Source organism: Tiliqua scincoides, chromosome 4, assembly GCF_035046505.1.
Source record: "Tiliqua scincoides isolate rTilSci1 chromosome 4, rTilSci1.hap2, whole genome shotgun sequence".
Lineage (NCBI taxonomy): Eukaryota > Metazoa > Chordata > Lepidosauria > Squamata > Scincidae > Tiliqua > Tiliqua scincoides.
Genome location: NC_089824.1, coordinates 158213266 through 158227296, shown reverse-complemented (window position 1 = coordinate 158227296; position 14031 = coordinate 158213266). Strand labels below are relative to the sequence as shown.

General features: G+C 38.1%; 1 protein-coding gene across 2 annotated transcripts in view; it reads left to right on the top strand.

Annotated features, from left to right (window-relative positions):
* ELAVL4 (ELAV like RNA binding protein 4) overlaps nt 1-11194 on the top strand; it is a 124861-nt gene extending 113667 nt beyond the window's left edge. The window contains exons 4-8 of one of the 2 annotated variants that reach the window (XM_066623202.1): nt 4271-4424; nt 5404-5629; nt 7982-8020; nt 9683-9685; nt 10867-11194. In XM_066623202.1, coding sequence (XP_066479299.1) covers nt 4271-4424; nt 5404-5629; nt 7982-8020; nt 9683-9685; nt 10867-11194 — 750 coding nt within the window. The remainder of the gene's footprint in view (nt 1-4270; nt 4425-5403; nt 5630-7981; nt 8021-9682; nt 9686-10866) is intronic. The other variant, XM_066623201.1, reaches the window with a different exon arrangement.
* The last annotated feature ends 2837 nt before the right edge of the window (nt 11195-14031 follow it).

Below are 14031 nucleotides of genomic sequence, written 5' to 3'. Positions count from 1 at the left end.
TGGAGTCTTGTTTTGTCATATCTGTCTTCATGATTTTGTGAAAGCAGCATCATATCATGGTGGATATGTGTTTAAGTGGCTAATGTGTTCATCTTGACTAAATCATAGTAAAACATCCAGGAGGCGCGTCATAATGGCAGAACAGCTTAAAACGAAGCTGCTTCACTCACACAAGCAGATTTAGCCTTGATTGAGCTGGGGGTGTAGCATGGCATGGCATAAGATTAATGAAAGAGAGAATCAATTACATCAGTCTTTTTTATCATGTCTTCATCCATCTCATGTAGGCATTATGTCATTCAGATTAGCTGAGAGTACATTGTTACTTCTCTTCACAGAATCCACCGAAGTTTGAGTTCAGTAACAGCCCAATCCTATTCTCATGCTTCGCCATTGCAGCAGCCTCTCTGCTGGTCTGCGGAGTGCTGCCACCAGTGCAAAGGCCAGAAGGCCACCTGGCTCCTGACAGACCAGCTGCTGGCGGGCTTCTGCCATTGGAGAGGCCAAAAGGGGGCAGGCATCATGTCAGAGTGGAGGCAGATCACAACAGCATAGGTGTTCACTGGATCCAAACTCTTGTTCTGGGCCTGACATGCCCCTGGAAAATTCCCCAAATCTGTGCCAGCAAAAAAGCTGGCATAGATCTGTGGAGTCCCATAGGGGATTGGGCAGCGACTGGGAAGATAAGTAATGTTTTTCTTACCTCTACCAGCCTTCCCGGTCCTCTTCCAGTGCGCAGGATATAGCAGCCACTGCATTGGTGCATGCTGGTGAGCGATACAATTGGGCCATAAGTTTGCAATCCTGTGTGCGCTGACGTGGGAGTAAGTCCCATTGAACTTAATCAGGCTACTTCTGAGTAGACATGCATATGATTGTACTATCAGAGACTTTTTAAAAATACAAACAGAACTTTGCAAACTTTCCTTTCCTTATCCTTCCACTCCTATATCTAGCTCAAGAACCAGAATAAGATATGTGTGCATAGTCAAGTCCCCATTTTCCTAGCTTCAAACAGAATACTCAATGTATTATTTGTCACCCTCTTGTTGCATGTCAGTTTAACACTATAAGTAGTATTCCCATTTAGCCACACTTACATGACTGAAATATTTTTATGGTACATAGATAGCTGGTTGTGTCAGGTTATCCCATGTACTCGTGTGCATATAAACATTTTTAATCACATACAGCATGTATAGAATCTCACCCTTCTTTGGAGTGTGCTGAATATTATTTTTCCTAAAAAGGATAAAGCTTTGAAATTCAGACAGTAGCTATGTTGGAGTATAATATTTTGTTCTGTGCAAATGATGCTATACTGTACAAACATGCTGTACAATGCTGTACTGTACAAACTGTATTATTCTGTTGCTAATACAACAATGTCCTTTGAAACTTTAGACTAAGAAATGTATTTGTGGAGTAATTGTTCAGGTATTAGAACCCATTCTGTCAGGTGAATGAAACCATATTCTAAGTTAGCATGCATCTGTACCCTTAGGTGTGGGGAAAAAAACAATATTTAGAAGTAAACCCCACTGTGTATCAAGTTTCTCTGCAGAACATAAGAAGAGCCCCTCTGGATCAGGTCAAAGGCCCATCTATTCCTGCTTCCTGTATCTCCAGTGGCCCACCAGATGCCTCAGGGAGTACACAAGACAACAAGATACCTGCATCCTGTTGCCACTCCCTTACACCTGGCCTTCTGAGGTAGCCTCCTTCTCTACATTTGTAGATGCCAAATATAAACAAGATAAAACTAGGCCATAGGCATTCCTGCACATTCATGGTGTGTCCAGGGCATATGTCATTTCCAAGACATCCAACTGCCCTGGGGTTTCAAACCAATACAATATATATGACTTTGGCAAAGTCTTCTGCCTCTAAGTGGCAGATCAGGCCATTCTTATATTCCTGTTTCTTGGACTCATTTTTCATGGTTACGGGGTCTAGAAGTTGAAGAGTGTGATAAGTGGCCTTCTGTGGGTACACCTTTCACTATCTTAGTTTTAATATTTTTCCCCCCTCTCCAACCCTGCCTCATACTACGCAGCCTCGTACACTTTTCTAATCTGGCCATGTAAAATTAGAGGAAGGAAGCAAGCCAGGAACCTGGATCAATTCAGGCAATCACACTGCCATTTCTAATAGCCTCTTGTATTTCTGATATCAGGCCAGGCCTCTGTGATACACATCCCATCTAGGGACAGAAAGAGAAATCTCAAAATCTCTGTTTTACATGCAAGGTGTTTTTGTTAATGGTGATCACTGAAAGAAACAAAATAGGAATTGCATGATAGAAATAAGTGTCACCTCATGTGAATTCTCATCATGTGAAATGGAATATATATTTAGAGTGTAGCTTATGGGAACTCTGTACTGGAACAAGATTGTAAGGTACCCAGGTAATACATTATCTGGACTTTTGTATTCAGAGTGTTACAGGTGCATTCACAGTATACCATTTAGCTTCTCACTATGATTATTCCTATTTCAACCACTTAACTGCATGCATCTTCAGATTTTTTTGAACTTCAATTCCCCTTTTAAACTGGCATAAGCTTAGAGCCCAGCACCAATCAACTGTTCCACTGTGAATGAGCAGACATTCTTGCACATAACCTGCATGAGTATCTAAGGATTGAGGTAGTAATCCCACACTAATATTAGGAATAAAGCAGAATCTAATTGTTTTCATACAAGTCAGGCACAAGGAAACATATGAACAAAGCATCAACTCATCTAAATATCCTCCCCCCAAATCACATTCGGATGACAGGACAGTAAGTGTACAATCCACCTGCCCGCATTCAGTGTGAATCAGTGAGAGTCCAATACTTGCCCTGATCTTGTCTGATTGGGAAGGAAGACTACACCTGCCTCTGTAACATATGTTTGCACATAAATTATCCATATGCTCAGCACCTTCCAGGGGGACAACGACAACAACCCATAGTCTGAAAATCACTGTCCTGCCAGTTCCTGTCTGTCAGTTCCCTTTTCTTTGTAAATGTTGCTTTTTATTTATAACACGTAGTGATATTGTGGAAAATATAGATAATGCATCTTGAAATAATGGTTTCAAATTCCTAGCAATGTAGAATCTGTAAAGTGTTTGTCTAAATAAATAAATAAAGGCTGCAGAGGCAAATATTAGTCATTCAACATCATTTTCTGTGTTGAGTCAATATCTATTTTTAGGAGTGGAAGAAAATACATACATCTATTTTGTTTTGGAAAGAAGGGTGTTACTTGTCATCTTCGTGACTGAATCCCCTCCACATGTACTGTAGTGTAAATGTTATATAGCAATTTATGGATAAGCTTGGCTTGAAATACTTTTTTAAAAAAGATGGAGTTGGAAAGCTTCAGAAAGTTGTTTGGTTTATGTATCCCAGTATTATAGTATACCAAGGAAAAAAGTGAATATTCCATTCTCTGTGGAACTGATAGCAACACAAACAATGATTTTTGGGAGAGAGGCTTTTTGTAGAATGGAATAATAATTTTAAGTTCGTGGGCTTAATGCAGAAACAGCTTAGGCATTATTTTGTGCATAGATTGCAGCTATTAATTAATTTTAAATAACTATTTCTTTAGGAAGTCTTACTGTATTTCACTAATACGCAGCTACTGTAAATCTTATATGTATTGTGAACACAGCTGGATTTCTAACTTTTCCAGTTCTGATTTGTATAAGGGACTGTTGAGTGACTTGCAAATAACATGGTAGTGAGAAGGGACTTATCTCTGAATAGATGGTTCACTAGTCCTTCTGTAGTTCAAAAAGCTCAGATCTTTCCAGTTTAATATGAATATACAAAGAGAAAATATCTCTCTGCAAATAATCTGTTCAGTCTCCAACTGTTAAAACAGAGCAACCCTGAACCTGAACGTGGTAAGTATATTCAGATTGTGGTGGATACAGTAAATCATTTTGTACGCCCACAGCCTGTGGGGTAAATTTACAAAGCTGATGTGTGGGAGGCTGCACATTAACCTGCCTATCTCCAGTTACTGTTTTTATTCTTGTATTTAGAGACCATCATCTTTACATCTGTTTTTAAGTGATTTCCAGCTTTCCTTTTGTTCTCAATATTTTTCTAGTTCTCAATTACTGTAGTAAGAGCAGGTAAAATCGAGCGTGGTTATTTTAAACAAGCTGTCAGAATTCACAAGGTTGAAAATAGCTGGTTGAAAATAGTTAACTATATGTGTACCTTTGTCTAGAACATAATTATTTACCCATATGATGTTTAACTCACAGGTTTCCTATGCCCGTCCAAGTTCGGCATCAATCAGAGATGCTAACCTGTATGTCAGCGGCCTTCCAAAAACGATGACCCAGAAAGAGCTTGAGCAGCTTTTCTCACAATATGGGCGCATCATCACCTCACGAATTCTGGTTGATCAAGTCACAGGTTGAAAAAGATTTTCTTAGTTTGCACATTTCTAAACGTTTGAATTTTGAACTTGTTTCTTAGATTCTTTCATTTCTTTTTAGAAGCAAGCCATCACTGGTACATTGATTTGAATTCACTTAACAATCAAGTGATTTCTGAACAGTGATAGGTGAAACAAAAATGTATAAAAGCAACCATGCATTCAGACGTATTTGTTGTTAGAAGAAAATAATACATTAACAGTGATTCCCAAATGGTGGGTTTAAGACTAACCAATGGATGTGAATGTGTCACAATTTGAAATTAAGGTCAGGCTGAAATCAACATGTGGATTCCCTTAGAAAAACATGTGGGAATAGCTGATATTCTGTATTCTTATATGAGCAAAAGCAGCCACAGGTTTACATTACTTTCTCTATTCCTAAACTTAGAGCCCAATCCTGAGCTCCATAGCACCGGTGGTGGGTGTCATAAACTTACCATAAAGCATGTTTGTGGCACCAGGAGAGAAAGGAGTGCCGATGCTGGGCCAGCACCAGTTAGCACTGGGCCTCAGTGCTGGAAAGAGGATTCCACACAGCCTCCACTGGTACGTGGCACCGCTCAGCGGCAGTGTGGCATTTCAGGGCGAGAGAGGGCCGAACCAGGCAGAGAGATAGGAGGTTTGGGCCCAGGAGGGGGACAGAAGCAGCAGCTGGTTCTGCTGCCATGTTCTATGCTCCCTCTCAGCCCAGGCAGCCTGCCCAGGCCTCCTCCATTACCATTTCAGCACCACTATAGCCCTGGGCACCGGCGAGCATAGGATTGGGCTGTAAGTCCTTTATATTACTCATTGTTTATAGGACCGTGAATGCTTTTTCATATAGGTTGAGTTATTAAGGTTGCGATAGGTTTCTTTCAAGGTCAATATAAAATTTCAGCTATATTTTCTTTACCGTGATACAAGTTCTTTATGCTTTCTTCCTTTGCTTATTTAAATCTCATATTCTGTTCCCAGGTGTTTCTCGAGGTGTAGGATTTATCCGTTTTGATAAGAGAATAGAGGCAGAAGAAGCCATAAAGGGACTTAATGGCCAGAAACCAAGTGGTGCTACAGAACCGATTACTGTGAAGTTTGCTAATAATCCCAGTCAGAAAACAAGCCAAGCCCTCCTTTCCCAATTGTACCAGTCTCCGAACAGGCGCTACCCTGGACCTCTCCACCACCAGGCTCAAAGATTCAGGTAACTAATGTATTTTATTCTAATTATCTTAGTTTGGGTCAAATGTTTTATTAAAAGTATTCAGCTTTAGTTAAGTTATCAAGTAACAGATTCATGGTTCAGTCAGATTCCTTTTTTTGCCAAAGTTACGATGGCCTAATATTTTGCATAGTAAAAGAAAAGGAAATTGTTTTAATCACTTTCTACTCAGGATAAAAATAAAAAGCAGAACTCTTCCCTGTTTCTAATTTGTTTTTGGAGCTATATCATGCAACATACAAATGCTGAATGTAGCAATAGGGTGATTTTAAATACAGACCACAATCTGTTTAAATCAGGTTGCTTGCATCAGGCCTGCCTCAGAAGCTAGGGGAATACTTGGACTGGGTAAGGAATGCCCTATTATCTCTCCCCCCCCCCCAGCTCTTGCTACTGTTTAGAGCTGCTATGGAGGTAAAAGAGGTGGCATCCAGGGGTCGCTTTGATATCTGTGGCCCCTAGGGAGAGAAAATCAGATTACCACAGACACTCGCCTATAAATCGATCTCACAGACAAGTCAAGGACAGGTTTTCAGCAAAAACATCATGGCATTTTCTGTGACCCTCGGATAAGTCGGAGGTTAAACTTAGGGGGGTGTCTGACTATAGTTTTGACTGATTTTACCTGAGGCCAGATCCTGAAAAATAACTTACCAGTAATTGTTACCTAAGAACTGTACAGTTTATAATTTATTAAAAACATAGTAAAACATCATAAGATACATTTTTATTCTTTTTAAATTCTGGTCTTCACCACCTTTTTGTAAACACTATCCGTGCACTGTAAACTACATAGCAGTAGAACAGTGGTTCCCAACCTGGGATTGATGTACTCCCAGGGGCACTCAACAGGGACCTTTAGGGGTACTTGAAAAAGAATGGCATAATGGCAGAAAAAGGCAGGTCGTGCTCCAGAATGCTTTGCAGGGCCAGCAAGGCAGGAAGGAAGGTAGCTAGTTGGCTGTGAAAGCCCCACCAATAGCTAGTTTTTGGTCATCAATTCATCTATGAACCAGTAATTGAAAACCAGCACAGTAAAAAAGCTGAAACATAATATGGAAAGTGCAATTTCTCAGCACACTTCTGGTGCAAAACAGTGCAAAGGCAGAGTCTTCTGTTCTTCAAACAGATAAAAAGAGAAAACACTGTGATAAATACATGAAGTCTGGGCTTTCATATAGAGGAGATGAGAGCTTGTATTATTAATTACAAACATTTTGCTAATATGAAGGGTACAATTTATGGAAATGGTCTGCCAAGAGATATGCAAGTGAAAAAGGTTGGGAACCACTGCAGGAGAACCATGAATCAAATCCACTTTTAAGGTGTCTGGTGTGTTAAGCCAGAAGCTCTACATGCAACCCATAACACATAACTGGGAGTGTGCAATTCAATTCACAGCAGAGAGATGCAGCTGCTTATATTTGCAACCCCTTTTACTCAGAAGTAGACCCACTGCTTTCCATGGGTGTTATTCTTAAGTAATGGTGCATTGAATTGTAGCCTGGAACTTTGCTTCAAATGGAAAGGAGGGTCCCATGCTGGTGTTGAAAAAAACAGATCTCTGCTGAAATGCAAAACAGAACCAGGCTGCAGCAGCATTTGCAAAATGGAACAGAGGAGAATAAAAGGTTAACTTTGGCTGGAATTTCCCAGCAAAGTTACTATAGAAATTAATCTCTGCATTGCTTCTAATGACCCTCTTGAGCAAGAAACGAAACTTTTCAGAGTTGAAAAGCTCTGCCCTCTGACTTGGAGATGGAACTTGATTACTTGGCAAAAATTTTACGTACTATAGGCGAGTATCTATTGTATTTTGTTGTTTAAAATTCTATGTAAACTACTTGGAAATCTTCAGCTTAAAAGGTGGTGTACAAATTACACCAAAAAATGTATAAAAGCAACCATGCATTTTAGGTGGAAAAACCTAGAATCCCAAATAACTTCAGCTAACATGTTCAACTTAACATTTTTCAGCTTATGGAATTCTCTTCACAGGCTTTTAGGCAATAGAAAGGTAAATAATTACAAGTATGTTAACTGTTGCATTGTAATGGAGAGTGCACAAGAAAAATAAATGAAAATCTTTTCTGAATCAAATATTGAGATGGTAGAATGTTACCTTTCTTCATTATTGGCACATCAAAAAATGGCATTTATTTGTTGTGGAAGTAGAGACGGATTTATATTTACTGATTGATTAAACCCACTAGATGTACAGGAGATTATGTCTAGATTTTCTTCTTTGAAAATGGAGCATTATTAATAAAAGTTCCATTGAGCAATCTTGCCATCTGTGAGACATTAACCCAGAGACCCTCCTTCTCTTTTCAGGCTGGACAATTTGCTTAATATGGCCTATGGCGTAAAGAGGTAATTAGAATTCCACAGATTGCCAGATGTCCATGTTGGCACAGATTGGTGCTATAATTTTTTTTTAATTCACTAACTTTATTTTGTTTTTAATTCCTTCTTTTTTCCACCAGCATGCCAAATGTTTTCTGTCTTTTAGTTTGGACTTCAGTTGGTTTTCTTTAACACCATGCACAAACATGCGCACGAACAAAAGTGTGTGTGGATTTTTCCCCACCTTTTTCTTTTGTTACAGGTGGCCTTCTAAGATGGTTTAGGTGCAACAGCTACAAGCATTCTGATTCCTAGACTTCGCTGTTAAATAGTTTTTTTAAGTCTCACTAAGGAAGACTTTGTAGTAACAAGGATTTCATGTCACAGAGCTGTTAGTGTGAAATCGTCACTGAAAATGTGACTTAAAACCAATAGTGGCTGAAATTTTTAGGGAACTAATAATGTTCTTCTGCCTAATTTAAATCAGTGTAACTGTGTGCACCTTAATCAGGCCTAAGTTTCCTTTGTTACAGGTGTTCCAGTAATTTGGAGCTTATGGTTTGTCTGCTTTTAATTTCATAAGGTTTGCTTGTTCCGATTTTGATTTCATACTTTGATTACTGGAACTTTGAAAGTACTGTCATGATGTCATGAGGGCATCGTATTAGTATGGCTTTTCTATTAATAATCCACACACATCAGCACAGCACAGCACAGAAGTTAAAGAAAAGAGAGGAAGGGCCATTTCATACATTTATAATTCAGAAATGCTACATGTGTGGTGGCAGTGGGCCCTCATAGACCTGTCACAATAACATGACTTAGGACATATGCAGGTGTCTGTGCATTTGTCCATGTCCTGTGATCTTTTCCACCCCAGAAAAGGGAAATTTAGAATATTACACATAAACTGTGAGTGCATATGTCCCATGTTGCACATTACACTGATGTACAGTGTGTACTCTTGGTATTTCTGGAGTACAATATTGTGATCCTGCTATTAGCCTTCCTTCTGAAAAGATATAGAGAGCCATGCATACTCAGAGACCAAGCTCTCACATTTTTCCTCAGGTCTTCCCAACCTACCTAACTGTTGTGGAATAAACATTTATGCTGCACTTCAGAGGTGATAATGTACACATTTACCATGCACAAGGGCTAGATTCAGAAGACTGAGAGCACATAGTGGCTGCTTTAAAGCTTACCACCTGCCACCTTTAATCATGTGGGTAAACAGTTGTGTTTGAACTATCTGACGCACTGCTAAACTCTGATTATCACCCTTCCACTTTGCCTTTCTTTGATTTCTGGGCAGCTGTGGAGGGGCAGTTACCTGTGGGCTTACCAGCACAATTGGAAGCAACAGGCTACCACCTCCCCAACTGATTATGGATGTCAATGCGGTAAGTTTTAAAGCAGCTATCTCATAGTTCCTGCCTGGACCTTGGAATCTACTTGGAGAATTTTTCAGAGTAGGAAAAGTGTGTGTGTGTGTGTGTGTGTGTGTGTGTGTGTGTGTGTGTGAGAGAGAGAGAGAGAGAGAGAGAGAGAGAGAGAGAGAGAGTTTCTAAACATTTGAAAACATTTCTAAAATGTTTCTAAACATTTGAAAACTTGCACGTATTAGTTAATAGTATGGTAAGTAATATTTTAAAAAGTAGATTCGCTCATTCCTTTTTCTGAAACCAGCAGGTAGACCCAGAAGTGACTCTTTGGGGCAAATCCTTGCCCTCTTTAATTATAGATATTTTCAAAAAGAGAGAACTGTTCCCACTAATACACATTTGTATTTCATGCCACATAGTTGTAGGAAAGCAAAACCTCTCATATACTTTGTTTAGACTCAGAATAGTTTCACATAAATTTACTGTTTAATTTCTATACACATTCCTTTTTAACATGCCATTTTCCACAAGTGCAAGCAATGATGTTTTTTGCTTAAGTAGTTTTTGTCATATTTGGTAAAGAAGAAGAACAAATACAAAATACTGTGATACCTTTTTTTGAACTGACCAAGGAGTCAGCATGCAAGTTTTCATTAAGCAGAAAAGCTTTTAGCTATAGACCAGGGGTGCCCAAACCCCGGCCCGGCGGCCACTTGCGGCCCTCGAGGTCTCTCAATGCGGCTCTCAGGGAGCCCCCAGTCTCCAATGAGCCTCTGGCCCTCCAGAGATTTGTTGAAGCCCGCACTGGCCCAATGCAACTTCTCTCAGCATGAGGGCGACTGTTTGACCTTTCATGTGAGCTGTGGGATGAGAGCTCCCTCCACTGCTTGCTGTTTCATGTCTGTGATGCAGTAGTGGCAGCAAAGGAAAGGCCAACTTTGCTTTGTGCAAGGCCTTTTATAGGCATTGAGCTATTGCAAGACCTTCATTCATTCTTATAAGTTCATCTTTAATATATTCATTTATGTAAACTTATGTAAATTTATTCAAATTTGAAATGTAAATTAATTCTTTTTTTCCCCCGGCCCCCGACAGAGTGTCAGAGAGCTGCTGTGGCCCTCCTGCCAAAAACTTTGGACACCCCTGCTATAGACTAATCAGAAAAACAGTTAATTATAATATAAAGAAGTGTCCCTTTGACCACAAGTGCTCTTTGACTGCAGAGTTTGACTGTATACTCGTAAGGAGAGTACTGACTCACAAAATTCAGTTTGGTACATTGAGCATAACAATGTTGCCTCCAAAGCATTTTGTAATATATAACAGAAAATTATAATAGGACATGATTCTTTACCACAGAGCACTATAGAAAGTGTAGCAGATTTTTGTTTGTGTCTACATTTTGTTCTTCATGTACTCTATGCTTGAAAACTGTTGTCTAGATTAGCCCTCTTTTTTTTGTCTTCTTTTTCTTTGATACTCTGTTAGGTTTTCCCCAATCACTATTGATGGGATGACAAGCCTTGTGGGAATGAATATTCCTGGCCACACTGGAACTGGATGGTGCATCTTTGTCTACAACTTATCACCTGACTCGGATGAAAGCGTGCTATGGCAGCTATTTGGTCCCTTTGGAGCAGTCAATAATGTCAAGGTGATCCGCGACTTCAACACCAACAAGTGCAAGGGATTTGGCTTTGTCACCATGACCAACTATGATGAAGCCGCCATGGCAATTGCCAGCCTTAATGGATATCGCTTAGGAGACCGAGTATTGCAAGTTTCCTTTAAAACCAACAAAACCCATAAATCCTGAATTTCATATCCTTAATAATAATTATTATAAATAATATATATATATATATATAAATATATATACGAACAAAAAAACTCTTCAAGGCTTATACTCAAACATGGACTTTTATAAGCCAGTGTTGCCTAAGTATTAAAACATTGGATATCCTGTGAACAGGAAAGGATTTTATAATGCTTAGAAAAAAAGAAAAAAAACCTTTGATGCATTGAATGTTCTTTCATAGCTGTCGTTGTTGATTATGATATACATAGATAACAATGTGCAGGGATTTTTACCCGGCCAGCTAGTTTTACTACCTTCCTTGAAGGTGGATCTTTTTAAGATGACCATTCACTCATTTGAAACAAAAAACTGAAAAACCTAAAACCATTTTTACAAACTAATGGGATTAGCAAATTTTGCTCTTTTTTTTCCAAAATGTTTGATCCAATCAGATTGGTAAACCCCCAACATAAATTAAAGAGGAACAATAAAAATTGCAAAACGAAAAGCATAATTTTGCAACTTTTTTTATTTTTCCTTTTTTTTTTGTATCATGTGAACTAAACAGTCTTCTGTTAGGGATAGGGTAAAAGGGGGGATACCTGATGACATAACAGTTTAAATAACATTAACAATGTTGCCAAAGAGGTGGTCTCTTTGCTGAAAATGGGTTTCAAGAAAAATCTATTTTTATAAAATATAAAGAATTTTTACAAGAGAATCTGGATTTGAGAAAAAAAATATTTTGACTGGCTAATTTAGGGGAAATTGACAACTTTGTCATGTTCATACTGCACTGGTAACTTTTTAGAGATCAAGATGTGTGTTTTAAACTGGATTAAGTAGATTGTTTTTTGAAGGATGGGTTACAAACAGATGATCTTCGTATCTTTTCATAGCATGTAATAAAAATATTAAATACAGAACGGGAGAGTGTTCTTCCCAGGCACACAGTTACCCACAGTCAAAACCCAAAAGCAAGGAGATAAGTTGCAGGATGGTTTTTCTTTAAGTCATCAGTATGGGATATATCAGCAGAACAAAAGTTTTGGAAAAAAATTAATTTTAATCAAAAACTTCCTTTGTTTGAGCAGTAGGTGCTACAAAATTATTTACATATCTTAGTATCATAGTTAAATGTAATGTGTTTAGAGGAAAAAAGTACATTTGCTTTAAATTTGTTAAGAATTTTCAGATTCACTTTCTAGCCCATACTGATATAAATTGGGCTACGTTGGCACATTTGAAACACTCTTTATGTTGCTTGAAACACTTATTTATTTAATTGCTGATGTGACGCATATGCCAAATCAGATATTGCTAGTTTGGCTAGTCTACTTATTTGTTTACTTAAACTATGGGAAGAAGCATATTATTGTGTCATTTTGTTGTGTGTGTATGTGTATATATAATATATAAATATATATATATATATATATAAAAGTTATTTTTTTCTTTTCGTTAACTTATTCTAAGTTGTAACACTTTGCTAGTTTTGTTTGTATATGTCTTAAAATGTTTTCTTATGATACTTAAGTGGCAAGAGGTATCAAGGTAACTTGTGTAGAGAACTATCGTTTGATATATTGTCATGTTTGTTGTGAATATTTTTTTCTTACTACACAGTAGAAAAAAACAACAACTGGGTCTTTATTTTAATGTATTTCCAATTGGGGGAAAGAGAGCTAAGGGAACAGAATGACTGAGGGAGTGCTCTCCCATGTCCAGTGCACTGATCTTTTTCGTATGTCTGTGCTTTGTATGGTTATATATTTAAAACAAAAAAAGGTCATGCTCTTCCCTGAGTACTAGAAACAGTTACTCGCTATGCATAATCTAGTTGATAGTTAAATTTGCTATTGCTTTTCTTGTCTTGTTATATAAAATCTTTTCAATACCAGTTTAGTCTTAATGGTAATAAAACGTTATGGTTCTTTATACCTTGTGCTTATTTTGTGCATTTTTTCCATGCTATACCCACTAACTGCATGTAAACCAAGTACATTTTTTTCCATACTGACAAAGCAAACATTTTGTAGTAAACCAATAATTGAAAAGCAAAGGCTGCATTCTAAATTGTATCCGTTCCTTTACAATTTAAAATGATTTTAGTTTCAAACCAAAAGAAAATACCCTCATTCAATGTTTGGGGAAAACCTTTCTACACCATCTGCTGTGAATGAGCGAAGTTTGCTGGGAATGTTTTGATGTAATTTCTAAGCATTAGTGGGAAAGGCATGTCAGAATCTTTTCTCTACAATGTGTTTTACTATCAGAAATTTAAAAATAAAAACCTTTCTTAGGACCAGGCAGTTGTATATTTTAGTTACAATGTATGACTTCATGTTTAACTGCTAGTTTAGATCATTTCTGAGGGGAAGTAATGTAAATGTTTTTTTTCATAACTTTGTTGTGTTTGAATTATTTGTATTTAAATTGTCCAGACAATAAATGAAAGTGTGTAGAATGGCTATGGATTTGCCATATTTTTAAACGTGTTCAGGTGTCTTCATAATTGCAGCTACATCATTTCTGTAATTAACTGCCCTCCCTGTATCTCCCATACTTTTAATTCTAGTAGCATTTGCAGTGCTGGACACCAGCTCCCGCTCCTTCACTATACGTGCAACTAAAGGCGCATAGCTGCATTTTCTTAGAAAATTCTTGGCCAGCGAGTGATAGGCTAATCCTGAATAGGAAGAAGAAGCTCTGTTTTCTCTCTTAACCAAGCCTGCTGACCAACCTCACTACTGCTGTTAGCAGTGATAGTGGAGAAATAAAAGCTGTGCCAATGTATCTATGAGAACAGAGCTGCCAAGCCTTAGTGTGCTGGATGAAGCTTTGTTTTTCATAGA